The 25,191-nt window shown below is 47.4% G+C and overlaps 2 protein-coding genes across 11 annotated transcripts in view; both read left to right on the forward strand.

Annotated features, from left to right (window-relative positions):
• Nucleotides 1-237: 237 nt before the first annotated feature.
• On the forward strand, nucleotides 238-14,196 carry phka2 (phosphorylase kinase, alpha 2 (liver)). Of its 4 annotated transcripts, none has more exons than XM_026996884.2 (32): nucleotides 238-596; nucleotides 1,683-1,841; nucleotides 1,967-2,014; nucleotides 2,185-2,353; nucleotides 2,693-2,775; nucleotides 2,853-2,933; nucleotides 3,873-3,971; nucleotides 4,167-4,313; nucleotides 4,550-4,603; nucleotides 4,756-4,878; nucleotides 4,990-5,085; nucleotides 5,251-5,358; nucleotides 5,581-5,659; nucleotides 5,941-6,075; nucleotides 6,196-6,305; nucleotides 6,507-6,651; nucleotides 6,761-6,839; nucleotides 6,947-7,101; nucleotides 7,190-7,360; nucleotides 7,618-7,721; nucleotides 7,872-8,005; nucleotides 8,202-8,358; nucleotides 8,483-8,562; nucleotides 8,765-8,843; nucleotides 9,160-9,289; nucleotides 9,387-9,488; nucleotides 9,802-9,917; nucleotides 10,042-10,065; nucleotides 11,016-11,069; nucleotides 11,905-12,132; nucleotides 12,317-12,517; nucleotides 12,611-14,196. In XM_026996884.2, the coding sequence occupies exons 1-32, from the start codon at nucleotides 519-521 to the stop codon at nucleotides 12,782-12,784; spliced, it is 3,702 nt and encodes a 1,233-aa protein (XP_026852685.2). In that variant the 5' UTR covers nucleotides 238-518; the 3' UTR covers nucleotides 12,785-14,196. The 4 variants fall into 4 exon arrangements, with proteins under 4 accessions (XP_026852685.2, XP_026852689.2, XP_035379144.1 ...); XM_026996888.2 differs by having other exon boundaries at nucleotides 7,193-7,360; XM_035523251.1 differs by lacking the exon at nucleotides 11,016-11,069.
• Nucleotides 14,197-15,408: 1,212 nt separating this feature from the next.
• Nucleotides 15,409-25,191, forward strand: part of mcf2l2 (MCF.2 cell line derived transforming sequence-like 2) — a 60,349-nt gene continuing 50,566 nt past the window's right edge. For 6 of the 7 annotated variants that reach the window (XM_026996269.2, XM_026996293.2, XM_026996317.2 and 3 more), the window contains exon 1: nucleotides 15,409-15,503. In XM_026996269.2, the coding sequence (XP_026852070.2) occupies nucleotides 15,425-15,503 (79 nt within the window). In that variant the 5' untranslated portion in view covers nucleotides 15,409-15,424. Of the gene's footprint in view, nucleotides 15,504-20,414; nucleotides 20,588-25,191 lie in introns of those variants that run through there. The other variant, XM_026996286.2, reaches the window with a different exon arrangement.

Raw genomic sequence — 25,191 nt, forward strand, 5'->3', positions numbered from 1 at the left:
TTAATTAAACAACTCTGAATTTAGACAAGGGTGTAACAGGAATTTAATTTAAAAAAAAACGAAAGTCATATATATATATATATATATATATATATATATATATATATATATATATATATATAATGACTTTAGTTTTTCTAACATGAATGTAGGCTGATATGGAGGTGTGGAGGGTGTGAAGGTAAAGCTGCACTCAGGCATTGTAAGGACAGGGACTTTTATGGACGCTGTTCCGTTTGGAGCAGAGCCGCCGTCCGCCTGTCACACCTGTCGGTCTCCCCCGTCCGTGTTGAGCAGGCTGTGGTGACAATCGCTGGACAAACAGTTATATACGCGTTTTCCTTTTCGCTTTTTTTTTCTCGAAGAAAAGTGAATTTCATCTGTCCGTTGTCAACACTGGAGGCCTCCCCTGCTGTGTTCAGCTCATTTCCTCCTTGACTAGCCGGAGGAGCTGCTCCCAGTAACCCCTCCAGTTGCGGACATGCCGCCAGTGTAAATCGGACCAGATCAGTACAAGGATGCGGAGTCGAAGTAACTCCGGCGTGAGGTTGGACGCCTTCGCTAGGCTGGTCCATGACACCATCCTATGCCATCAGGTAGGCCCGCGCATCCTGGCTTGGCTTAAACATATATATATATATTATATATATATGTGTGTGTGTGTGTGTGTCTCGTAATGGTTTTGATGGTGCAGCAGTAAGGTTATCATGGAAAACGTTCAGCCTCTGAAATGGACAGCTGGAGGTTTTCTCCAAGACCTAAGAATAAACCGAACAAAGGTCACCTTTTAATAGAAGAGGCTGCGAAAATGTGCACATTGTTTGTGTGGCTTGAAAGTCTTTTGAAGGCGCAGCTGTGTGTGTGTGTGTGTGTGTGTGTTTCTTTGTGTGTGTGTGTGTGTGTGTGTGTGTGTGTGTGTGTGTCAGTCAGTCGCCGCAGTATCTGTTTCATAGAGGTTGCAATTGTTTTGAGGTGTGTTTCAGTTCTGTTTCTTGACAGTGTTTCTGTTTAACCAGGCACCAGCTACTTGCTACTGTTGTCCCATAAAAAAAAACTTTAAAAGTTATGATGGTTATTTCTTGTGCCACAATTTCCACTACAACTGCATAATACAGCAAATATTCCATAATACTATTGCATTGCTACATACTGTGATATATTAAAGCAGATTTAGGAACCCTTAATGTAATGTGACGATGTGATGTTTATCAGAATATCCAAAAAACACTTTCCAGGAATTTTTGCATTGGCCGGGTTGCTCACAAAACACACACACACACACACACACACACACACACACACACATTATAAACCACTGTGAACCAGGTTTATATGTTCTTGGTCTTCATTGTTTTCTGCAGTCTCATGTATTCAGCAGACCCAGGATATGTCCTAGCTGTCCAACTAACTACAGAATAGGCCCCATGATCCAAACAATTAGTGTTTAAAAACATCTCCAGTATATGTTATAGGATTATGTTTAACATTGGGTAGCGTGCAGGAGGGCGTGTCTTCTGGAGGGTGTGTCTGCATGCGTAGACACTACACAAACTTTGACGTATGTCCGCTATTGACAACCCAGTCAAGAGAAATTTGGTTCCATTCGGGTTCGTCCTTTTTGTAAAGCCTATGATAGTTTATCTGTCAGGCAGGGCTGAGAGCTTCATGTCTCTGCTGTGCAGAACCCCGTGACCGGGCTGCTTCCTGCCAGTACTCAGCAGAGAGACGCCTGGGTGCGGGACAACGTGTACAGCATCCTGGCCGTGTGGGGCCTGGGAATGGCCTATCGCAAGAACGCCGACCGTGACGAGGACAAAGCCAAGGCATACGAGCTCGAGCAGGTGACCGAATCCAACGAACGCCGCATTCCGGCAAAACGCTGCATCTTTCCACAGTGGCACAGTGCAAACTAGACAAAGTTGCTGTTCTGAGGGTCACCCTGTTGAAAGTGTTTTAAATTTTGCAGAGTGTGGTGAAACTGATGCAGGGACTGCTCCAGTGTATGATGAGACAGGTAACGTTAACACGCCCTTTTTCGTACTGCACCACGAGGCGGGTAGCGTTTTCCTGCTGCCCCGTGCAATCACTGGTAAACGCTTTGTTCTGTTTACGTGGCCCTTTTCGTGCCGTATTTCCTGCCCTTGTGTCTGCCTGTAAGGGGTTGGCTGGTGTATGTCACCGCAGGTGGAGAAGGTGGAGAAATTCAAGCACACCCAGAGCACCAAAGACTGCCTGCACGCCAAATACCACACGCCCACCTGCGCCACGGTCGTCGGGGATGACCAGTGGGGTCACCTGCAGGTGGACGCCACCTCTCTCTACCTGCTGACGCTGGCGCAAATGACTGCGTCAGGTGAGTGAAAGGACGTGGACCGCATATCTGGACATTTTTAATCAGATTTCTATAATGTCTATCTTTGTGAGATTTTTGATGGATACAGAATACAGCATATTTAAGCCTATTGGTAGTTTCACGCAATAATGTAATACCAACATTGTCAGCCAGGACTAGCCGAGCTGTTGTAGTTACGGCGTGGTTATGATGTCACCGGATTTAGGCAGAAATGGTTGATCCAAGATCTATTCATATCATATCGGAATAATCTGAATCAGGTGATGGTCTTGTGTCTGCTTCTGTTGTGTCTGCTTTTGTGTTCATCCCCTCTTCCACACGGCTTTCCCTCCGCCACAGGTCTGCGCATCATATCGAACCTAGATGAGGTGGCGTTCATCCAGAACCTGGTGTTCTACATCGAGGCGGCGTATAAAGTGGCTGTGAGTTTAACCCTGAACACTCGTTTCTTGGTCCGTTAGTAACCTGCATGAGTAACTGCGTAATTGTCTCCCTGTAGGATTACGGTATGTGGGAGAGAGGAGACAAGACTAACCAGGGAATTCCTGAACTGAATGGGAGCTCTGTGGGCATGGCGAAGGTAGGAGGCGTTCCCGGTGTAAGACGTGCCCGGTTGCTTATGGCTTTTTTTTTAGGGCACAGTGAATGCGTTTAGATGCATTTAATAATCCAGTCATAAATTATATGATTATTTATGTGGTCATGTAAACAGGATACAATTTCCTAGATTGGATTAAGGCCTAGAAATTTGGATTTTAGCTCAGTAATCGATTTCTCAGCGCATACCCGTTCCCTTGGAGTTTTCCTATTTTCCCAAGTTCATGTAAACACGTTGATCAGACTACTGACACAATCTGATATTCTGCATTTCTTGGATTATTAAGTACATGTAAACACACTCAGTGTCGTGTGTAAGTGGTTGGGCCGAGACGCCGTTACGCTTCCGGGCCCGGGAGCCAGTGTAACTGATGCGGTATAGGTGTGATGTGGGCTGACTTTCTAACATGTAGGAGAATCTCACGGCTGAATTTTGAACATGTTAAAGTGATTGGATGGTTTTGTTTGGGATGTCAGTGAAGAGAGAGTCGCAGTAATCCAGACGGGAGGTGATAAAGGCGTGAATCAGTCTCAGCGTCATGTGTGGATAGCGTGTGTCCAAGTCTAGCGATATTTAACTAGTGACTTGATGTGGGGTTCAAAAGAGAGAGAGGAATCGAAAAATACACAAGGTTAACATACACGGCGAGGTTAAAGTTCAGTGTTGGTCCACTGTTTACTTAAGGACTGCACTGCGTCTAGAAAGAGCATTTGGGTATTTTACCAAGTTTTAGATGTTGGATTTCTAAATGACTTATGATTGGTCAGATCTGATCACATGCTCTGATATGATTGGACAGATCTGCTCATGCTGTCGTATGATTGGTCACATCTGCTCATATGCTCTCGTGTGATTGGTCACATCTGCTCATATGCTCTCGTGTGATTGGTCACATCTGCTCATATGCTCTTGGGCTGTTAGGCAGCATTGGAGGCCATTGATGAGCTCGACCTGTTCGGAGCTCACGGAGGCCCCAAGTCAGTCATTCATGTTCTCCCAGACGAAGTGGAGCATTGCCAGGTAAAATAATGCACTTCTGTTTCTTAAAAATTAAATAAAAAGAGGAAATTCATAAAACAAACAGCTTTGTCTTCTTTTACTTCAGCCATATGAATCAGATGAGACTTGAGTAGTCAGCAGGTACTCGAGGGGGATCAGAGCTGCTTGCTCCTGTCCAAAGTCTGCAACCGTTGTCCCCTCTGTGTGTGTCTGCAGTCCATCCTGTGCTCCATGCTGCCTCGAGCCTCCACCTCGAAGGAGATCGACGCCGGGCTGTTGTCCATCATCTCCTTCCCTGCGTTTGCAGTCGAGGATGCTGACCTGGTCAGCATCACTAAGGGCGAGATCATATCCAAGCTGCAGGTAGCACTGAGCGTGTTGTCTTCTGGCCTTCAGCTGTTTCAGTGATGGAAATGTGTAAAAAAAATAAAATAAAATAAAATTTAAAAAAAATTAAAATAAAATGAAAATGGAAAAAAAAAAAACTAACAGTGCTGGATGTGAAGGTGCTTTACGTCCATCCTCAGACAGACTCTGGTCTAAAGACAGAACCACAGGGCTTTCTTTAGAAAGTCTCAAACGAAGTGTAATCTTTTTAGGGGCGTTACGGGTGCTGTCGGTTCATCAGAGATGGCTACAGGACCCCCAAAGAGGTGAGTTTACTCGCAACACCTTCCCGGTTTGACTTCTGTGTTGCGACAGGGTCTCGGCTGTGAATTTCTTCCGGGCGTGTTCGTGTTCTTGACTCCTCTTACGCCTCAAACGTTTGCTGTGTTTTTGTTCTCTGTTCCCGTTGTGGATGCAGGACTCCTCTCGGCTACACTACGACCCAGCAGAATTAAAGCTCTTCGAGAATATTGAGTGTGAATGGCCAGTGTTTTGGACGTACCTTATACTGGACGGCATTTTCACCGGGGACCAAGTACAGGTAGGTCACCCTTCAACCACGCGCCCTTTCGTTAGGTCGACAGCTGTAGAGAAGGTGTTGGGCAGCAGGGGGCAGTGTGGAGACACCGTTGACACTAATGTGACTATTCAGGTGCAGGAATACAGGGAGGCTCTGGAGGGCATTTTGATTCGAGGCAAACACGGCATCAAACTGATCCCGGAACTGTACGCTGTACCGGCCGACAAGGTGAGCGGATGCGTGTGAGGCGTTCTGCCGCTGACCTTCACACACTATATATAATACTGCAGTTCAGAAAGGTTTATCTGAAACTGGTGGCGTGTATTCAGCCTGTCCAATCCCAGGAACAGCAGACAGCATGGTGGTCATGGCAATGTTCCTGTGCTGTTGCAGGTTGAGGAGGAGTACAGGAGTCCTCACACGGTGGACCGCGTGGCCCTGGGTCAGCTCCCTCACATGTGGGGGCAATCCCTCTACATCCTGGGCAGCCTTCTTGCAGACGTATGCCCTCTCCTGTAACTCCACCCCCCGGCTTTGCATTTAACCTCCGGCTCTCTCTGATGGCCGGACAGCCGTGTGTCTTAGTTTGATCGTTATTGTCCCCCACAGGTGTCATGTATGTGAAACGGAACGTTCCAGGGTAGTTCTGGGACTTTTTTATGCTTTCAGTGAGTTTTGGAAAACTTTTTCCTCAAAGGGATGTTTGTTGTGTTGTCTAATCAGGGGTTTCTCGCTCCTGGAGAGATAGATCCTCTAAACAGGAGGTTCTCCACTGGGTTCAAACCAGATGTCGTGGTCCAAGGTAGGAGAAGAGTTTACAGAAAGCCGTACCGATCCAGTCACATGGAACATTGGCTGACTTGACAATATTTTGAAACTAGGAAGCTGTAAGATTTTCTCAAATCCAGAAACACGCGCACACACAGACACAAACACAAACGCGCACACACAAAAACACAAATACACGTACGCACACGAGTGCACACACAAACACAAAGACGCACGCACACAAACGTGTACACACACACACACACACTCACACACACTTCTTAAGCATGTTCTACACCTGTGCGTTCTGTTTAGTGAGCGTAGTGGCAGAGTCCGAGGAGATTCGGAGTTTGCTGAGGGATTATGGGATTGAGGTGCAGACGGTGTCAGAAGTCCTGCCCATCCGCATCATGCCAGCTCGAATCCTGAGCCAGATCTACGTGAAGCTCGGTGATGACTGGCTGCACACGTCGTCGAAACTGCCCTTCCTCTGCGTTCCGCAGGGAAGAAGGGTTGGCGTGTGTGTCTGACTCGCTGATCAACCAAGTCTGCGCTTTCTGCTCTTCTCAGGAAGCAGCAAGAAACTGAAGCTGACTGGGCGACCGTACCGACACATTGGAGTTCTGGGAACCTCCAAGTTCTACGAGATCAGAAACCGCACCTACACTTTTACCCCACAGGTGAACACACACGTCCTTCTGATGTGTACGCCATGACCTTGTTTCAGTTCAGGCTTGTTCCCCAGTGAAAAATCAAATATTGGTTTTGTGGTGATTGTGACTTTGCACAATGTAATTGGATAAAAACAATGTTTTTTTTTTAAACATTAAAGAGAGAGAGAGAGAGAGAGAGGTCTGTTATGTCATTTCCTGTCTCTTTAGTTCATTGATCATCACCACTTCTACCTGGCGCTGGATAACCAGATGATCGTGGAGATGCTGAGAACTGAGCTGGCTTACCTCTCCTCCTGCTGGAGAATGACAGGAAGACCTACTCTCACCTTCCTCATCACGCAGAGCATGCTGGGTAACGGCAGAGCCCACGTGCATGCACATGCCTCAAAGTGTCTCGTTACGCACGTTAGCCAGAGCTCGCCGAGCGTGGGATTCAGGTGTTGTGCTTGTCGTCGTTGCAGTGGACGACGGCGAGAGCGTCGACCCGTGCGTCCTCTCCACCCTCCGCAAACTTCAGGACGGCTACTTTGGCGGAGCGAGGTCAGAGGTCGCAGAGACCTGCTGCGCGAACACCCTTGACATGCCATGCCTTCGCCGTAGGTTCCTGTGTGGATGTTTGGTGCTTCACTTGAATCTCTTCTGCGTAGAGTCCAAATGGCCAGCCTCTCCACGTTCCTCACCACCTCCTTCCACACCCAGCTCAGCTTCCTGGACGCCGACTCTGATGAAAACCTTCTAGAAGATTATGAGGATGACGAAGAGGAAGACGATGAAGATAAAAAGCACAAACATTTGTCTTCTGGTAATTTTCTTCACTTCCTGTTAACAGACGAGACACTTAGCCAGCCTGGCACGGGTCCGAGGTAACGTTTTGCTCTCCTCTCGCGTAGAAGGTTCCAACGATGTCCTTGACCAGTACCTCACACAGCTGTTACAGAGCACGGCCACAAAGTCGCATCTTCCTCCCATCCAGAGGGGGCAGCAGCACGTTTTCAGTGCGGAACACACCACGCGGGACATCCTCACTCTCATGGCCCAGGTGCAGGGGCTCGACATGCCGAGTAAGCCGAGCTGATGCCCGTAACTGTGTCCGTTGCTTACTCCCTCAGTGACAGATTCACTCAGTCTGCTGCAAGGCTGTAGTTTTGCACCTTGTAGATTAGAAAACAGACTATGACATCCAAACGGGGCCATTAGTCGTCTGTGCTGGGACCTGCGGGGTCCGGACCCGCTGTTCTAGAGCGTGGCTCTGTCCGGCGTGTCTTCTATCTCCTGCATGCCTCCTGCTGTCTCTCACACTCCCCTGCGCTCTTTTCAGAACCTTCTATGTATCTTCCTGTGGTGCCCATCATGAACAAACACAGGAAGTCTCTGAACCTGCTGGAGGTCCCTTATCAACACCGTCCTCCTCACCAACACAAGGCAAGACTTCCAGGCCCTCGCTCACGTCACCGCGCCCCGTGTTACAGTACAATACTGTGTGCTCGCGTAAAGGATGCGGGAAAGCTGTGGTGTTTGTCGGCTTGTGTTTTGTTGTTTCCATGGCGAATTTGTTTGTTTGCGTTTCACCAGGCTTCTTCCGTTGACCTGCACCTACCCCGCGATTCCCACGGCAACCCCGACTTTGCGGCTCTGGTCAGTCACCTGAAGGAATGCCCCACGCTGCAGGATCAGGCGGACATCCTCTACATCCTTTATGCTATGAAGTAGACGTTCTTACTTACATGCCAAATCAGCTGTGATCTGTAACAAAGGCAGTGTAAACAGTAAAACAAATACAGTTAAACTTTGGACTGAAGATTGTGGTGGGGGGGATTTAATGAATTTAATCAATTACAGGAGCATTTCAGTCTTTATCACGTTATGCAAGGAGGGTCTTGAGTGTGTGCGTGTGGTGGCCAGGGGTGCAGACTGGGAGGTGCGTATGTCTGGACCAGGTAGAGCTACGGTGCGCTCTCTGCTGGAGGAGCTCTACGCCAAGGCTGGAGCGTCTAAAGAGTGGGGGCTCATCCGCTACATCTCCGGCATCCTGAAGAAGAGGGTGGAGGTCTTGGCAGAGGTGATGCTTTAGCTCCTCATATGTGGAATAAGAACCCGAGTTTGGTAAGTCATTCTGGACTTGGGTGTCTGTTAAATGCTGTGTTGCGCATCCGTGCGTGTGCGTGCATGTGTGCCACCATCAGGCCTGCACTGATCTGATCTCGCATCAGAAGCAGCTCACAGTGGGACTCCCCCCTGAGCCCAGGGAGAAAGTCATCACAGTGTGAGTGAGCCTTTTTCCACTGACCCAGGACCTGCTACAGATCACTTCTCACCAAGTCTATACATTGGCCTTCAGAGGGCATCATGATTTACTTCATGAGAAACTGGTCACTATTAATTGTCTGGTGTTAATTGTTGGTGCGTTGACTGCCAGCAGCATCTCACCACTACAACGTCTTTATTTCTTCATACGGTTTTTTTAGGCCTCTACCACCTGATCAACTGAATAACCTGATCTATGAGGCCAGTGGCCAGGACATAAGCATTGCTGTTCTCACGCAGGTAACACAGCCTCACGCAGGTAACACTACACACATCACCACAGCCTCACACGCAGGTAACACCACACACATCACCACAGCCTCACACGCAGGTAACACCACACACATCACCACAGCCTCACACGCAGGTAACACCACACACATCACCACAGCCTCACACGCAGGTAACACCACACACATCACCACAGCCTCACACGCAGGTAACACCACGCGCCAAAACATCACTACATCCGTTCGCGTCACTATTCTGAGGTGTAAGAAAAGATCCCAGCTGTTCCTGAAAACACCTTTCAGCCATGTTTGCTCTCTTTCCCCAGGAGATCATGGTGTACCTGGCCATGTATGTGCGCTCGGAGCCCAGTCTGTTCGGCGACATGCTCCGTCTGCGGATCGGCCTCATCATGCAGGTGATGGCGACCGAGCTGGCCCGGAGTCTGCAGTGCTCAGGTACTGATGGCTCGGGTGCAGCTGCCTGGGGCCATGGCGCATGGTGCTCGTGCGCGGTGCCCCGTGTGAGGCAACGCATTGTCATCTCTCCCGCCAGGTGAGGAAGCCTCAGAGGCGCTGATGAACCTGAGTCCGTCCGACATGAAGAACCTGCTGCATCACATCCTGAGCGGGAAAGAGTTTGGAGTGGAGAGGAGCGGTGAGTCTGCTCCCGTAAACGAGGACGGCAGGCTTCACGTAGGCCAGTGGTGGCTCAGTGGTTAAGGTACTCGACTAGTAATCAGAAGGTTGTCAGTTCAAGTCCCACCACTGCCAAGTTGCCACTGTTGGGCCCCTGAGCAAGACCCTTAACCCTCAATTACTCAAGTTGCACTCAGTCAGAATTGTAAGTCACTTTGGATAAAAGTGTCCGACAAACGCCGTAAGCTTTCCTTCATCGAGTCCGCTGGACTGTGTAACTGGACAGTGAGTGAAGGTGTTTTCTTTTCCTGTATGTCATGTCGTGGTGGAAGTGCGCCCCCTGGACTCAGCCACCAGCCCGGCCGTCTCTATCCACGAGCTGGGGCACACGGGCGCCACTAAGACAGAGCGTACAGGCATTCGCAAGCTGAAGAGCGAAATCAAGCAGGTGAGAGTGTGTTGAGGGCACTCGATGCCGCAAACGCCCAGCGCATACACGGTTTGAGCCGCGACGTGTGGACGCTTTTGATGTTTCAGACGTTCCAATGATTTTGACTTTGTTTTGCTTACAGCTTGACGACTCCAGACCAATAAGCGTGGGTTAAGTTTGTAAACATGTTTATTTGCAGCATGCGCGTGTGTGTACTGCAGAGCTAGTTTCTCAACAACGTCGTACTAAGCATGCTCACCAGGGGTGTAACGATATGCATGTTCTCAGGTTTGATACAAGTTTTGATTTTGAGCTTCAATTTTCAGTTTTGAGACTGGTCAATATTTTATGTGTTAAAAATGTGTTGGATGTGTGACTTGCTTAGTGACATGCCTATGCAAAAAATGTCAGCGCAGTTGAACTGCGAACAATGCTAAACAACAGAAAATCCTGACCTGCCTGATATACCGCCTTAAATAACCCTAACAGCGTGAAAGGTTTGAAAGAGCCAGAGGCAAATATTTTTAAAAATTCGATACTGTTTCAAACTTTGTCTTTTATATACTGCCTTGTGATCGTTACACCCTTACTGAATGAGGTTGTACTCTTTCATATCTTAAGTCTAATGGAGATCAGACACACAAGGTTTCAAATACCAGTCCTACAAGGTCTCAGCATTGTACAGTTCAGTGTGTGTCTGCTTCTGAACACGTTTGTGTAACTCATTTCTTATTTATCAAGTTGAATCAAGTTGGAGCAGGATATACTGCACTGTCCAGTCTTCTGACTGCCCAGGACTGAAAACCAACACCTTGTTTAATTCATCATTCGCTGGTTTCCCTTCACGAATCCGAGCTGTTTGTGTGATTTAGATTCCGTGTTTTGGGTGTTTTCCATTGTGAACTGCTCACAACACCTTCCCCTCTTTACTGAACATATGAAGTGTGGTTTCTCTAGTCATAATATCCCTGTGTTTTAAAACAGTTCAGAAGGATTTTGAAGGAATTGTCACATTCCCGTTTCCTCACTGTCTCTGTCGGTTGTTTTTCTGTTCCTGTGATTGTCTTTTTTGTTTGTTTGTTTGTTTTGTTTTGTTTTTGTTTTTTTGTCTCGTAGATCATTTCTGGCAGTCATTCCACCAGCAGCAATGTCACGTCCCCCCGCTCCACGGTAACCATGGTTTCACCTCCTGTCTCGCGCCTCATACCTGTTACTTAGCTTTAGCCGCAGCCTGGCGTCCTGCGTCCCGCGGAGGCCCGCGCGCCTGCTGCCTGTTGCCGTCATGCAGTTCTGTGGGCGTGAACGTCCGTAGTTGGCCGCCTCCCCTCGTCAATGGCGCATGGTCGCTACGCCACGGCTGTCACGCCCTCGTCTCTTTACCCATGAGTCATGAGCTGGACGCCGGCATGCAAGTGCCAGTGTGTTGACAAACTAATAGGAGCACCAGGCAGTGCGGCTGCATTAGTTCACGGCTCCGTGGGGGTTTGACTTGTGATCAGAAGGTTGCCAGTTCAAGCCCCACTGCTACCAAGTTGCCACTGTTGGGTCCCTGAGCAAGACTCTTAACCCTCAGTTGCTCAAGTTGTACTCAGTCATACTTGTAAGTCGCTTTGGATAAAAGCGTCAGCTAAATAGCATAAATATAAATGTTTTGAAGGCTGACGTTAGTCGCTGACATGTTATTGGTTAAGAGCAGGAGTGCTGTAGTTATGCCTTCCTTCTGTAGCAGTTTGCCCACGGGGCCTTTGCTTAAAATATAACCTGCAAATATTAGTCTCGCTTCTCTTTTTATCTTAGCTAATCTCCTTAGCTTCAAGAAGATCACGTTAGATAACGTAGAGAAGATAACACGTGTAACGTATCATATGCCTAGACATTAATCTGTAGTATATTCACTAAAATAGTGCCCCTTTTTCATCTGGTGTTTCTGTTATTTTGTCTGGCTTTATATTTGTATATGAACATTAATTTATTTCATGTTTGTATATGGGGGATGTGTGCGTAGCGGTGTAGTAGTCCCTCCACTCCCAGCGGGGTGCTGTCTCCCACGGGCCCCGGAGACTCCCGTCTGCTGTGGGAGGAGCGCCAGGGTCAGTGGCTGCGTCGGCGGCGTTTGGACGGGGCCATCAACCGCGTCCCCGTGGGCTTCTACCAGAAGGTGTGGAAGATCCTACAGAAGTGTCATGGCCTGTCCATATTGGGATACGTGCTGCCTTCATCCACCACGCGAGAGGTGTGGAAAGCTCACACACACACACACACACACACACACACACACACACACACACACACACACACACACACACACACATCCTTATGAATGCAGCGGGAAACTCAGGGCCGTGTGTGTGCATGCTTGTGTGCGCGTGTGTGCGCGTGTGTGTGTGTGTGTGCATGCGTGCGTGCTTGCACTGCAGATGACGGAGGGAGAGATAAAGTTTGCGGTGTACGTGGAGTCCGTTCTGAACCACGTCCCTCAGCCGGAGTATCGGCAGCTGCTGGTGGAGGCCATCATGGTCCTGACGCTGGTGGCCGACATAGAGGTCTCCAGCATCGGAGGAATCATCTACATCGACCGCATCGTTCACATGGCCAACGACCAGTTCCTGAACGACCAGGTACCCACTCCCACCCTCCCGCCCTCAGCTATTAGTGTCCGCTAACGTCACGCTCGGCGTGCACACCAACCGTTCCTCCCCACTGCTTCGCAGAAGTCCAGCGGGGCCAATGAGTTTTTCCTGGAGAAGGATCCAGCCACAGGAATCTGTACCTTCTTCTACGACAGCGCCCCTAGTGGCAGCTACGGAACCATGACCTATCTGTCCAAGGCCGTCATCACATATGTTCAGGATTTCCTTCCTAGCACCAGCTGTCAAATGCAGTAGGGAAAGCTGCTTCCACGCACACGATGACCTCACCACTGATCTAGGACCAGTCGCTTTAAGGGTATCCTCGCTGTTTACACAGATGTGCAAAACTGTAAACCTGATGTTAGATCAGCTGTAGAGGGCAGCCTCTAACGTGCAGACAGACGACCTCAAATTGTAAATTCATAAAATTGGAAATGGAAAAAAAATTAGGAAGTACTTTTGTGGAATTGGATGAATGTAGTGCTTATTAATAAAGTTACTGATTCACATGTAAGATCAAATAGATATTTATATGTTTACTTTAGATGGTCTGGCTAGATCAGTAATTTTAGCATTTAATAATAATTTATGCTTTTATTCAAGAATGTTTTTCCAAATGTATGCAGAATGTATATCCACTAGTAGCAAAGAGAATAGCATTAGAGGGGAAATCCCCTGTCCACTTAACTGTGTGTGTTGTTCATTGCACCCACCTGGGGTTACGAATGCAGGTCGAGTGCATTTTAGTGTGTGCACTTGTTGAGACGAGGTGCAAATGTCCACGCTCGGTCCACGCTGCCCTAGCGTGTCGTACCATTACACTGAACCAGCCTGTTACCTTTGCTTAGTAATATACTGCCCAGTACGGTATGAACAGTGTACCCTGTATGAACTTTGCTCTGTATGAACGTATGAACAGTACTCTGTATGAACTGTACCCCGTATGAACGTATGAACAGTACTCTGTATGAACTGTACCCCATATGAACGTATGAATAGTGCCCTCTGCCTGTAGTACTGTAGAACAAGCATGTTTACACACATCTGTAATGCAGAGAACCCTCGACATGGCGCTTCCTGTCCTGAAGCAAGTCTCGAGTTTTTTGAGATATCCTGATGGGGTACAAAACCGATTTTCTTGACTGAGGAACAAAGTGTAGATTTATTTTTTTTCACAGAAAAAAAAAGCTACAACATAACTCTTAATGCATAGGCCAGTAAGAAAAACGGTTTATTGATTTTCATCTTTATTTCCTGTTTGTGCTTGTATTCTGTTTGCAGCCGTGGGACACGTGGTGGGTCCTCAACACCACCACCTCACTTTTGTGTGGCAGGACTGACCCAGGGTCAGTTTTCCTCAGGACCATAAAGTGAGTGTAGACAGGAACCCTTGCTTCTAGAGCTATATCCTAGAATATAGCTTTACCGTTTGCCCCTGTCAGACAAGCACATGGTTAATTTAAGCGATGGTGTTTGTTGTAATTAAAAGTGGCTCGTTTCGCTGGTGAGTTTCAGATTTGGTGTATGAATTCTGGAGAAACTTCAGATGCATTTTAGCATGGAGGATCGTACAAACACTGCTGGCATGTATCCCACTGTGGTCCTCTGGACCCCTGTAGCTGTTATTGTGTTCAAGTAACTTATTAAAAAATGTATCCTTGTCTTGCTTTCCTCTCATTTTCTGGGTCATTTTTGTTAGTTGCTCTTAGTTGAAGTTTGGCAGCAAATTACAGTTTGATCATATTCTAATTTGTGCTACTGTGACTGGTGTTTTTCCCCCGCCCATAAATAACTGCCTGTTTAAAATGTAAGCTGGTGCGTCCTATTTTTAATTCTTAAAAAGACATTTATATCTGTTGTGATTTTGCATTTGCCATATTTCTTTCTGCTTGGCTGGCCTCCGAGCTCCGAGATAAAGGCGCTGAGGTAGGCTAATGGCGCGTACGCAGATGGTGTCCCCGCTCTGTGCATTCCCACCAGTCCTGCTCTCAAGGGCGACAGCGTAGTGACATGGTAGTGCCCCATCTGTGACGGCTTTGACTAAATTGTGGCACGGAGTCCTAGAGGAGTGCTAGCCTTCTACTGGCTAGTGCAGACCAGGAGCCTGGACTGGAAGACACATTGTGGTGTTTAGTAAGTGGTATTTAAAAGCCCGTCAGTGTTTAAGAGTTAAGACGGTGTCTGCAGTAGTAAACGTCCTGGCTTTGTTTGAGCAGCTTGTAAAGTTCTCTTGTCGTTTGTTTATTTCTTTATTTACTTACCATCCTAGTGTTTCATGTCTAAAGATCTCTGGGTTATATATGCAAGGGGATATAATGAATGAACTTATGATTTTTTTTTAGATAATTGATATTTATTCCAATTAGTCTGAATTGATAAGTCCTAGCAATTGCACTTACTTTAATATTGTTTGCTAATATACATTCATTTAATAAATGTAGTTAGCAATTGTTAAAGGAATATTTAGTTTGTTTAATGGTATGACTGAAATATTTCAGTTGTGACTGAAGATGTGTAAACACCCAGGAGAATCCGTTCCAGCTCCGTTCCGGCTCCGTGCTCCGGGTCTTTCATGTCAGAGGCTATAAGCCTGTGTCCCTGTGGGCAGGTAGCTGTCGTATGATATGTGTCCTGGTGTCGGACTGCTTCCTGTTTTAGGACAGTCGACACGGCACTGGGTTTTATAGCTGCCTAAGTATCATTTAAAATGATATGAATAATTAACATCACAGCGCACGCACACACTGCGAGTCTGCATCTCTCCTCCCTCTCCTGTTAGAGGTGCTTTACGGGCTGGGAGTGGCCGCTTGCTTTGTGTGTGTGTGTGTGGGGGGGGGGGGGGGGTCACTGATGCAGTCGAGAGGGAGAGAGGAGAGGGAGAACAGCAAGACTGAGATGCTCTGCTGGATGCAGGAAGAAGAGATGTCCGTTCAAGAGCTCCAGGAGCGAGTGGGCTGTGTGATCACCAACGTCGGTGAGTGCTCGCACCTTTGTGGCTTCTGCATTCGGGCTGTGAGGGTAGGGATGTGTGGGGTTGACATGAGAGTGTCTGGAGGGCGTGTTGAGGAGGAAGGGCTGGGCACGGATGCTGAGATGCTGAACAGCAGTCGAGCGCCATCACTCAGGACCTGCCTAAAGGCGGTTCACCAAGTGGCCGCTTTCAGATCGTACAGATGCTCTGTACTCACTGTGATACGGTGATGCTTGTGTTGCAGTTTAGCTAAATGCAGAACAGTAGGAATAAGGAGACTGACTGGTTCATGCATCACGCTGCTTAGTCCCCATCAGCTTGTGTTCCAGCGTTTTGCTTATAAAGACAAAGAAATGTACACAAGGAACCGGATTCTTCCGATATTCCCAAATTGCTTCCGAGATAACACATCACTAATTAATGAGACATATCAAGACCTGTTTAAGGAAGTCTACTGTTCCTGTGTGCGGTGCTGTCACACACACAATGTGCAGGTCCTTCCTGATTGTGTGTTGAGCGAGGACCAGGGGCAGGGGAGGGGAGGCGAGTTTTTGTGCCGCGAGGCTCCTACAAGATGCTCCGTTGCTGCAGCAGCTGTCTGGGGGAGGGGCCACCCGTTGCCGTGGAAACCAACACGGGGGCTGCACACCCACCGTGATTTGCAGGGAGGCTTCGGAGTCCAAATCCTTCCCGCTCGGTTAGTTCGTCAGGGAATCCCTGTTCCTGCTTCGTTAGGGTCTAAGATGGAGGCGGCTCTCTAAACGGCTGCTAGGTCATGACCTTTCACCCGTGTTAATGACTGCCCTTGAGTGGCTGAACTAGCTGTTGTGTTGCCGTTGTGTTCGTGACTCAAACCTAAGCATCTCGATGCCATGTAAAATGTTAAATAAGGAAATAACTGGAACCCCCCAACCCCCCCGATGAAACCGTCACGTGGATTTACACGTCTCACATCACACGTCACCACACGTCACATGGACAGTCATGTCCTTTATTTAAAGGTGTCACCCAGGATGCAGGAGGGGGTTTTATTACTGCTGTTGTAAATGCCATGAGCGGGAAAAGGTGTCAAATCAAAGTCACAAGACTGAATCAGGCATTACGGCTCAACCTCGCAAGGGAATGACTCCTTGGATCTGCTTTCTGATTGGTCGCTGGTGACATCACACCACTGAATTTTAGAGGACAGTTAAGTGATTAATGACTCATATCTAAACGCTCATAAATATTTAAAGTCAGATAAAAAAACAAGACATTTCAAGTAATGTGGAATACTGTTATGATTGTCTTATCACTGCTATCCCATCAGTTTTACAAGCTCAGGACCCATGATGAAAGGAATTTTAGACAAGTTATTGTCTTTTGGCGAGAGTAGACTCTAAACTAGGGATTTTTTAAATAATAAAATGAAAGTGAAAAGACCTTCTTATGAAATAGAGTATAACTATAACTATAACATGGAGTACATGGTTGTGACTGTATCATGGAGTATGTGGTTGCATCTGCTAGCCCTCTGCAGTATTAACAATAATCATTGCTGCATAAAAATAGCACTGCTGAACATCACTGCTTTCAGTCTGTAAAATAACTCAAATTGTGGGTTTTCAGGCACTCCTACCTAATATTTCCATGGAGATGACCTCAGACAGGCCACTGGGTGTAGGTGCTTGTGCAGGGATAACCACAGAGGAATAACCCGAAGGAAAAAATTTGATTTTCCCAGGAAAATGTAGGGTTATTGCACATATGTCTAAAACTGTTTGAGGTTATAAAACTCAGCATGAATATAAAATACAAAAAAGTGTCAAAGCACAGTTATAAGAAGTAGAACAAAGTAAAAAGAAGATTGGTTTAAAATGCACCTTTTCTGAAGTATGACACACAACCTGTTTTTTAAATCTAGATTTAAATATCAAGCTTATTTATCTTTAAAAATGAAAAAGAAATGCATGGTGCATGGCTATAATTTTACATCCCACATCTGAGATTTCAACATTCCCACACTGAAAATTTGTGTGAGAGGATATATTCTGCATGGAGGGTTTCAGCAATGTTCCCGGTTCCTGTATGATGGAGATGCATTCACAAGCTTCAGGAACCTGACTGTAGACATCATGGCAGCACGACATCATGACTGTAGACGTCATGACTGTAGACATGATTGTAGACATCATGACTGTAGACATCATGGCAGCACGACATCATGACTGTAGACGTCATGACTGTAGACATCATGGCAGCATGACATCATGACTGTAGACATCATGACTGAAGAAGTCATGACTGTAGACATCATGGCAGCATGACATCATGGCAGCACGACATCATGACTGAAGAAATCATGACTGTAGACATCATGGCAGCACGACATCATGACTGTAGACGTCATGACTGTAGACATGATTGTAGACATCATGACTGTAGACATCATGGCAGCATGACATCATGACTGTAGACGTCATGACTGTAGACATGATTGTAGACATCATGACTGTAGACATCATGGCAGCATGACGTCATGACTGTAGACGTCATGACTGTAGACATGATTGTAGACATCATGACTGTAGACATCATGGCAGCATGACGTCATGACTGTAGACGTCATGACTGTAGACATCATGACTGTAGACATCATGACTGTAGACATCATGGCAGCACGACATCATGACTGTAGACGTCATGACTGTAGACATGATTGTAGACATCATGACTGTAGACATCATGGCAGCATGACGTCATGACTGTAGACGTCATGACTGTAGACATGATTGTAGACATCATGACTGTAGACATCATGGCAGCATGACATCATGACTGTAGACGTCATGACTGTAGACATGATTGTAGACATCATGACTGTAGACATCATGGCAGCATGACGTCATGACTGTAGACGTCATGACTGTAGACGTCATGACTGTAGACATCATGACTGTAGACATCATGACTGTAGACATCATGACGTCATGAATCACCACCACCACCTGCACATCAAGGCTTCCTTCCTTATCATGGGCCAGCTAATTATCCAGCAGTGCAACATGTCCTTTTCTGAAGCAGATGTTTTCGTATAGACGACTGTGACTTCAGCTCTGGCTGTATCTGGGCGGATCCTGGAGTGACCAGGCTGTATGTTTGGGGCGGGTCAGTATTCTCTGCCAGCTCCAGCCTGTTACGACATCTTTCGCTGTTTTCTATTGCTGTCAGCAGCGCGGACCTGAGCCTTTAATACATTAATAGGCCACAGGGTGTCCAGCCTTGCCAAAAAGAGTTGATAAACTTTGTCTTTTATGTCTTTCTGTGGTCTACAAATATACCATGTTTTGAAGGTTTATAAATAACTGAACGCTCTGAGGTGATCAGTGGTGCTTGGTGAAGCTTTCGAGTACTTTTAGACGAGTTGTTGTTCCTGATAACATGTGCTGTGGTTTTTCATTACAAGCTATTGAATGCTGGTTCACTCCCAGTAGGAAGGTTCAGTAAGTGAGCAGACACTGCGACAGGAAAAGATATGTCATATCCATTGGAAACCTGAAGACGTGGGACGAGACAGAGGAAACACACTGGCCCAAACACCAGGATGCTGCATTTATGAAGCTCCGCCTTCCTATGTGCACGTTCCTAGTCCATGTGGACACCTTCCCTGCTCCATCCCCTTCAGCTGCATGACGGACCGGGCAAAAATGCGGGAGGAATCCGTCCTTGTCTGTTTTCAGTTGGCATCTTAAGCTCCTACTGTAAATTTTCATTCTATTGAAATTTTCACTTTTGTCTGCATCCTTGGCTCCTCTTAAAAGGAGGGTTTGTTGGGTTTTTTTTGCAGTTTGGAGGTCCAATATTTCCCTTGTGCGTTCTGTAGCTTGACATTCTTCACAGAAACATCAATTCCAAGTGTTCTGTTTTTTCTTTCGCCCAGTCTGTTAGCAGCAAGCATCTTGCGCGTGCATTCGCTGGCCACGTATCAAGCCCACCCATTTTGGATGCAGCCACTTATCTGCAGGTTGTTAGCCATGGAGCCGTGTTAGCCCTGCGGTATCGGACCGTTCTCAACGTCACTCTGACGGTAGTACCATGCCAGTGGGACTTTTCACACGTGTTAGTCACTACATGGTTGGGAGTGGTCCGCCACCAAAACGTGTCCAGCCGGCAGCTGCCCTGTGGAAGGAACCTGACCTCTGATAACCCTTTGATGGATGGCTAACGTGCACTGCAGCAGAAGCACTGCAATCTAAGGCTGCACCTGCAACATGTCTAATAAATAGTTGTAATAGAGCATGTGGTGAGCGTACGGGTTTAGGCCTACGAGGTTTCGCAGCTGTGCTCCAGCTTGTCTGATAATGCACAGCTGTGAGAGGACGTCTGTGCTCACAGTCAGAGGGTGTTTTGGGGTCTAGCATGGAGCCACAGCCCTGATGTTCTTTCCAGAAATGGTAAAAAGGGAAAACAGCTCCAGGGTTTACGAGCATCGAGGATTTTCCATACTGAGGAATGTTTCAGGAGAGCAGCGACACTCTGCTCATGTTGGGTCAGCAGAGGAATGTGAGCTCACCTTTAATCTCCTTTCATGTTTTGTGTTGCACTACAATGAGGCCACTGTAGGGCTGTTTTTCCACTTCTATTCAGGGAGTATTTACCCCCTCTTTGATATTAAGTCTGTTCACTTGGAAATAGCCTGAATCAATAATTGGATTTATAAAGCATGTTGAGTCCTTGGGTTAATAATAATGCTTTATGTCATGAGAGGCTAAGCAGGGGTGACAGCCCTTGTGTGTGTGTGTGTATGTGTGTGTGCGTGTGTGTGTGTGTGTGTGTGTGTGTGTGTGTGTGTGTGCGCGCGCTGGTGAATGCCTTGGAGGGCGGGAGAGGAAGGGGAAGCTGTCTGTTTCTCTGCCATTGTTGGAGATATTTTTGCGTAAACCTTGTGAGTTAGCTGCGCGGCCCCACGGAGAGACGCAGACCCTGTGCACGCCTTGCTGTAGCCCGTGACCAAGCGCACAAACACAGCTGCAGAGGTCGCAGAGGGGCTCAAGAATCAGGAGGCAACGCTGTTGCCAGGGTGCTCTGCACGATGGGCTCCATAATGTGTGAGTAGAGGATGCGCTCCTTTCAGTCACGGGCATGTTCTTAATCCCGGCTCTGCCGCGGGGCGACGGGCTTTTGACTTCTCTATGTCCGTGACTCTGTCACGGTGAGTCTTGTGATTGTAGTAAGTAAGTTCGGTGTGTCTAATAATGTTTGAGATACAGAAACAGTCAGTCTGTGGTACACTATTTGATGGCTGTGGTGAGAGTGTTGTGTTATAGCTGTGAAGGGTTATCGGTGTATTAATATTGTTGTGCATTAATGGTGTGTTATGGTTGTGGTGGTTATTGGTGTATTATTATTGTGGTGGGTTAATGGTGTGTTATGGTTGTGGTGGTTATTGGTGTATTATTGTGGTGGGTTAATGGTGTGTTATGGTTGTGTTGGATTATTGGTGTATTATTGTTGTGGGTTAATGGTGTGTTATGGTTGTGTTGGATTATTGGTGTATTATTGTTGTGGGTTAATGGTGTGTTATGGTTGTGGGTTAATGGTGTGTTATGGTTGTGGTGGGTTATTGGTGTATTATTATTGTTGTGGGGTAATGGTGTATTATGGTTGTTGTGGGTTAATGGTGTGTTATGGTTGTGGTGTGTTAATGGTATGTTATGGTTGTGGTGGGTTGTCGCCTGTAGAAGTTGGTAATGTTGACTTGTTTAACATCCTGTAAGGGCCCAGGCTGATCAGACTGAAACTGTAGTATCAGGAATAAGTTTGTATTCCTCCAAGCTGTATGGCTGCGTATGTGGAACTGAGAGCACACACACACACACACACACACACACACACACACGCAAGCACAGGTCAAAAAGAAAGAAATTACTATTGTCAGTAATAATGTATTGTTCTATAATGTAATGTGTGTGTGTGTGTGTGTGTGTGTGTGTGTGTGTGTGAGATGAATGCTCACCTGGGTGAGCAGGAGAGTGTCACTCTCTACTCTGATCTAACTCTGCTGTCCAGTGACTTTGTTTATAAACTCACTACTGTTTACATAGACTGTCTAAGCAGCAAGCACTCACACGTACACACACGCACACACATGCATGCACACAAGAAGATGCAGGCTGCTCACACACATACACATGTGCATGCATGTCCACGTACACACACACACGCGCGCACACACACACTCACAGTCATACACGAAGATGGAGGCTGGGCATATGTGCTGTGGTGCTTCTCTGTTTTATGGACCCCCGCCCCACCTGGTCCATGTGCTGTTAGGAGACTGGGTGCGTCACCAGGAGAACGATGCCTTCATCAGCGCCCTTCCTCATCCTCTCACCATCATTACTTTGTCTGCCGGAGTTGTGGAGTGTCTTTTTTGGACGTCTGTAAGTCTTCCCAGTTGGTTAGTGGATTTGATGAGAGCGCCATCAGGTGGTCTTTAGTTCTCTTCAGCGCGCTGGAACGCCCGTGTGCTTCCTGGGGTGATGACATCGCGTTTGGGCAAGGCAGAGGTGTCTGTGCTCATCACGGCTGAAGAATGGAAGGAACCACAGGAATAGCGCCAGCAAAGAAGCAGCAATTGCACACTTGTTTCTACCATCGTTCTGCTGCCAGGATGCTGAACTGCGCTGTCTGAATTTGAGAAGTGCTCACGTTACCCTCAAACTGCATAGACGTGGGCATGACGGTGCATAGTTTGGCTGTTTTTAGCTCTTCTAGAAGCGGTTTAGAAGGTCACTGAGTCTAATGTCATATAACTGTGCTTAGATTAGAGAGTGTGTGGGTCTACAAAGGCTCCTGTGTTCATTTGTCTTAACCTACATCAACTAGGTTCTCTGCACAGCTGACATCACTGGACTGATAGATGATGTGAAATATCACACGTTTGTTTTCTCTCGTGTTGCTTAGTTGACCTGGAGATTCTTGCGTCTATCGGGAATTGATGTTATTGAGAAGATATTTCAACAGAGCAGTCTGAAGCCAGTGATTGCTTCAGTCCCTGTGTCACTTTGCCTGAAGGTGCCTGTAAGAATGTCTCACACAGCCTGTAGGGCCTACTCTTTTGGCTGTGTGCCTGAGATGTTCCCCAAAACATTAAAAAATAATTCCTTGTGTATTATAAACACTCAGCGTAGGTGTTTTCCTGATGATATTCAATTTATATATTTTTTCTCAAATCTTTTTAGTATCAGCCCTATGCTGAGTGATATCTGGACAGCATATGTTCAGATGTCAGAGACAGTCCAGTGAGACACGCCCCTGAAAACAGCCCAGCATAACCAAAGCCACCTGTGTGATGTGAGTCAGCTCTGCGTGCACCGTGGGTCAGCGGCTCTGGCCCCAGAGACACATGCGCTTGGTCTTAAATGTATCGCTCACTTAAAGACTGAATACCACAATTTCAGATCTTTTCTCTTCAACATGCCCGCTTGTACTCTGGGGGTTTTCCAGAATCTTGTTCCGGATGACAAGACCCGGAGGTTTCGTACAATATGATGTTGATCAGCAGAGGAAAACCGCTCGTGTCATAACCCCGATACTGGCTGAGATATGCCGCTATTGTTGTCATTCAGGGTCAAAGCCTCGTCCCGGAGGATTTAGCATGCAGAGGACGTGAAGCATGCGTCTCCGAGTGGAGAGGAAACCCTACTCTCCATAGCACTGTGGATGACGTGGATGTGGGCAAACCTCTGATCATTCCAGGCTCGCAGGTGGTTCCACATATGTAAACAACAGTTTTCCAGGAAAACAGACTTTCCAGGAAGTATTTTTCTGAAAGGGATGTTTAAAAACAAAAAAACAAAAACACACTTCTAAAAAGGGGTGGCTTTTTACAGGTTTCTGTTCCCATTTGTCTAGTCCTGGGCTCTTTTACAAGAAATGACAGTGTGTGATGGGATGTGTGGGGGTGTGTAGCAGGGGTTGTGTAGCAGGGGGGTTGGAGTAAGTGAGGCAGGGCGGGGCTGAGTTGTGTCCCTCCTCCCAGTATACATTATTGCTCCTTTGGGACAGCAGGATGGTTTCTGCTCGATTCCCAGCACTGGTTTGGTTTTTCGGCAAAGGTCCCAGTTTCTCAGTACTTCCAACCATGATAAATATCACATCATTAATGTCACAACGCTTTGACTTCCACACTTTTATTTTCAGTGACTGTGCTAACATGGAAATCATCAAATTGTCCTCTGCAGACTTCCTGTGGCATGTCAGAGCAGACATGCACATTAAAACAGACGCGCATGTCAAAATGGGAATGAGTTCATCTCTAATACTTTCAGGGTCACTGAACACAGTCTGAAGATTGCAGTCGGCACGACGACAATCTGTTCCTTTGCACTTTGTTTTGGTGCACTGAAGGTCGGGGGTGTAGAACCGCCTACAACGTAGACGACATCACAATCTGTAGTAGTTTATTAAAACGTTTAATGTTGGACAGATCAAAACGTGTTAGTTTTGAGGAAAATGTAAAAGCATGTATGGTAGATAAGCGCTTCAGACTCCACACAAGCCATCCAGGATGTTGAACCGATCTCCAGCTTGCTCATTTGTCTTGACTGTAAACAGGTCGTAGGCGTTAACGCTGTTACATAATTGCATCTGGGGTCAGGCTGGGTGTGCTTGCAATGTTACCACGATGTCAGATCCATACCCCTGGCACTACTGTGTAAGAAATCGCATGAAATCAAATGCTTGGCATTGTGGGAAAGGGGAAACCAGAACACGTCCCCATGCGGGCATCACACGGGTCGGGCATCATGAGACGATCAGGCCTGCCCGGCTCCTTTCCCTCGTCCGGAGGCACATGTCCATAGTGGGTGCTCTCGGGCGGAAGCGAAGCGCCGCCCACGCCGCGGTAGGGTTTGCTTCCCATCAAGTGGCTCATTAGCAAGTTCCTTCCTCCCGGAGCTATTTTAAATATGCGTTTTTCCCCCGGAGAGCCGAACGTCGTATCCTGAGCGTCGTTTCTCGGCACGGGGCCGTCTGAATAAAAGGAGCGTGAGTGCAGGACTTGACCGTGTCCTGCTGACCGCCCTTCTCTTGACTCCAGCAGGCTTGAAGTTCAAGTGAAGGACAAAGCAATCACAGTCCTTGCCCTTTTGCCTTGATTGGGCGTTGCGTAACAGGCAGACAGACGCAGGCATTGTTGGGCCGGACGGTGGGGGGCGTCTGTAGCTCGGGGGTGTACGGCAGTGTGGCGGGTGCAGAGGAGAGACGTCTGGGTGGCACCCTGGCGGAGGACAGATCGCTGCCACCTGACCCAGCGTATAAAACAGCCAGTGAGTCCTGTCTGTCTGATGTGTGGAGTGAGACAGTATTCCACAGTCCTAGTGTACACAGGAAGGAAGGCTGCTGTGTCCCCTGGACAGTCCCTCAGCTTGGCTGGACTGTGTTTCAGGAAACGGGTATAGGTGCTGGAACCCCAGACAGAGGCCAAAGTCCCCTGAGGGCCCCAGCTCCAGACAGACCCCAGGGCAGAGCCGGCCCCTCGCTCTCATCCACCATGTCCAGCTGGGATTTCCTCCCTCTTCTAGAAAAAGCAGATACCCCCCCCCCCATCTCCGCGCACAAACACACACACACACACACACACACACACACACACACACACACACACACACACACACACACACACACACACTCTGTGCTGTCATGCTGT

This window comes from Electrophorus electricus, chromosome 26 (assembly GCF_013358815.1).
Source record: "Electrophorus electricus isolate fEleEle1 chromosome 26, fEleEle1.pri, whole genome shotgun sequence".
NCBI classification, from domain to species: domain Eukaryota; kingdom Metazoa; phylum Chordata; class Actinopteri; order Gymnotiformes; family Gymnotidae; genus Electrophorus; species Electrophorus electricus.

Bases quoted from the DNA above. Each gene is read 5' to 3' on its own strand.
- phka2 (XM_026996884.2), top strand. From the start codon at position 519: ATGCGGAGTCGAAGTAACTCCGGCGTGAGGTTGGACGCCTTCGCTAGG. The intron at 4,314-4,549 runs GTAGCACTGAGC...TAATCTTTTTAG, and splicing joins AGATCATATCCAAGCTGCAG to GGGCGTTACGGGTGCTGTCG. The intron at 9,918-10,041 runs GTGAGAGTGTGT...TTTTGCTTACAG, and splicing joins TGAAGAGCGAAATCAAGCAG to CTTGACGACTCCAGACCAAT.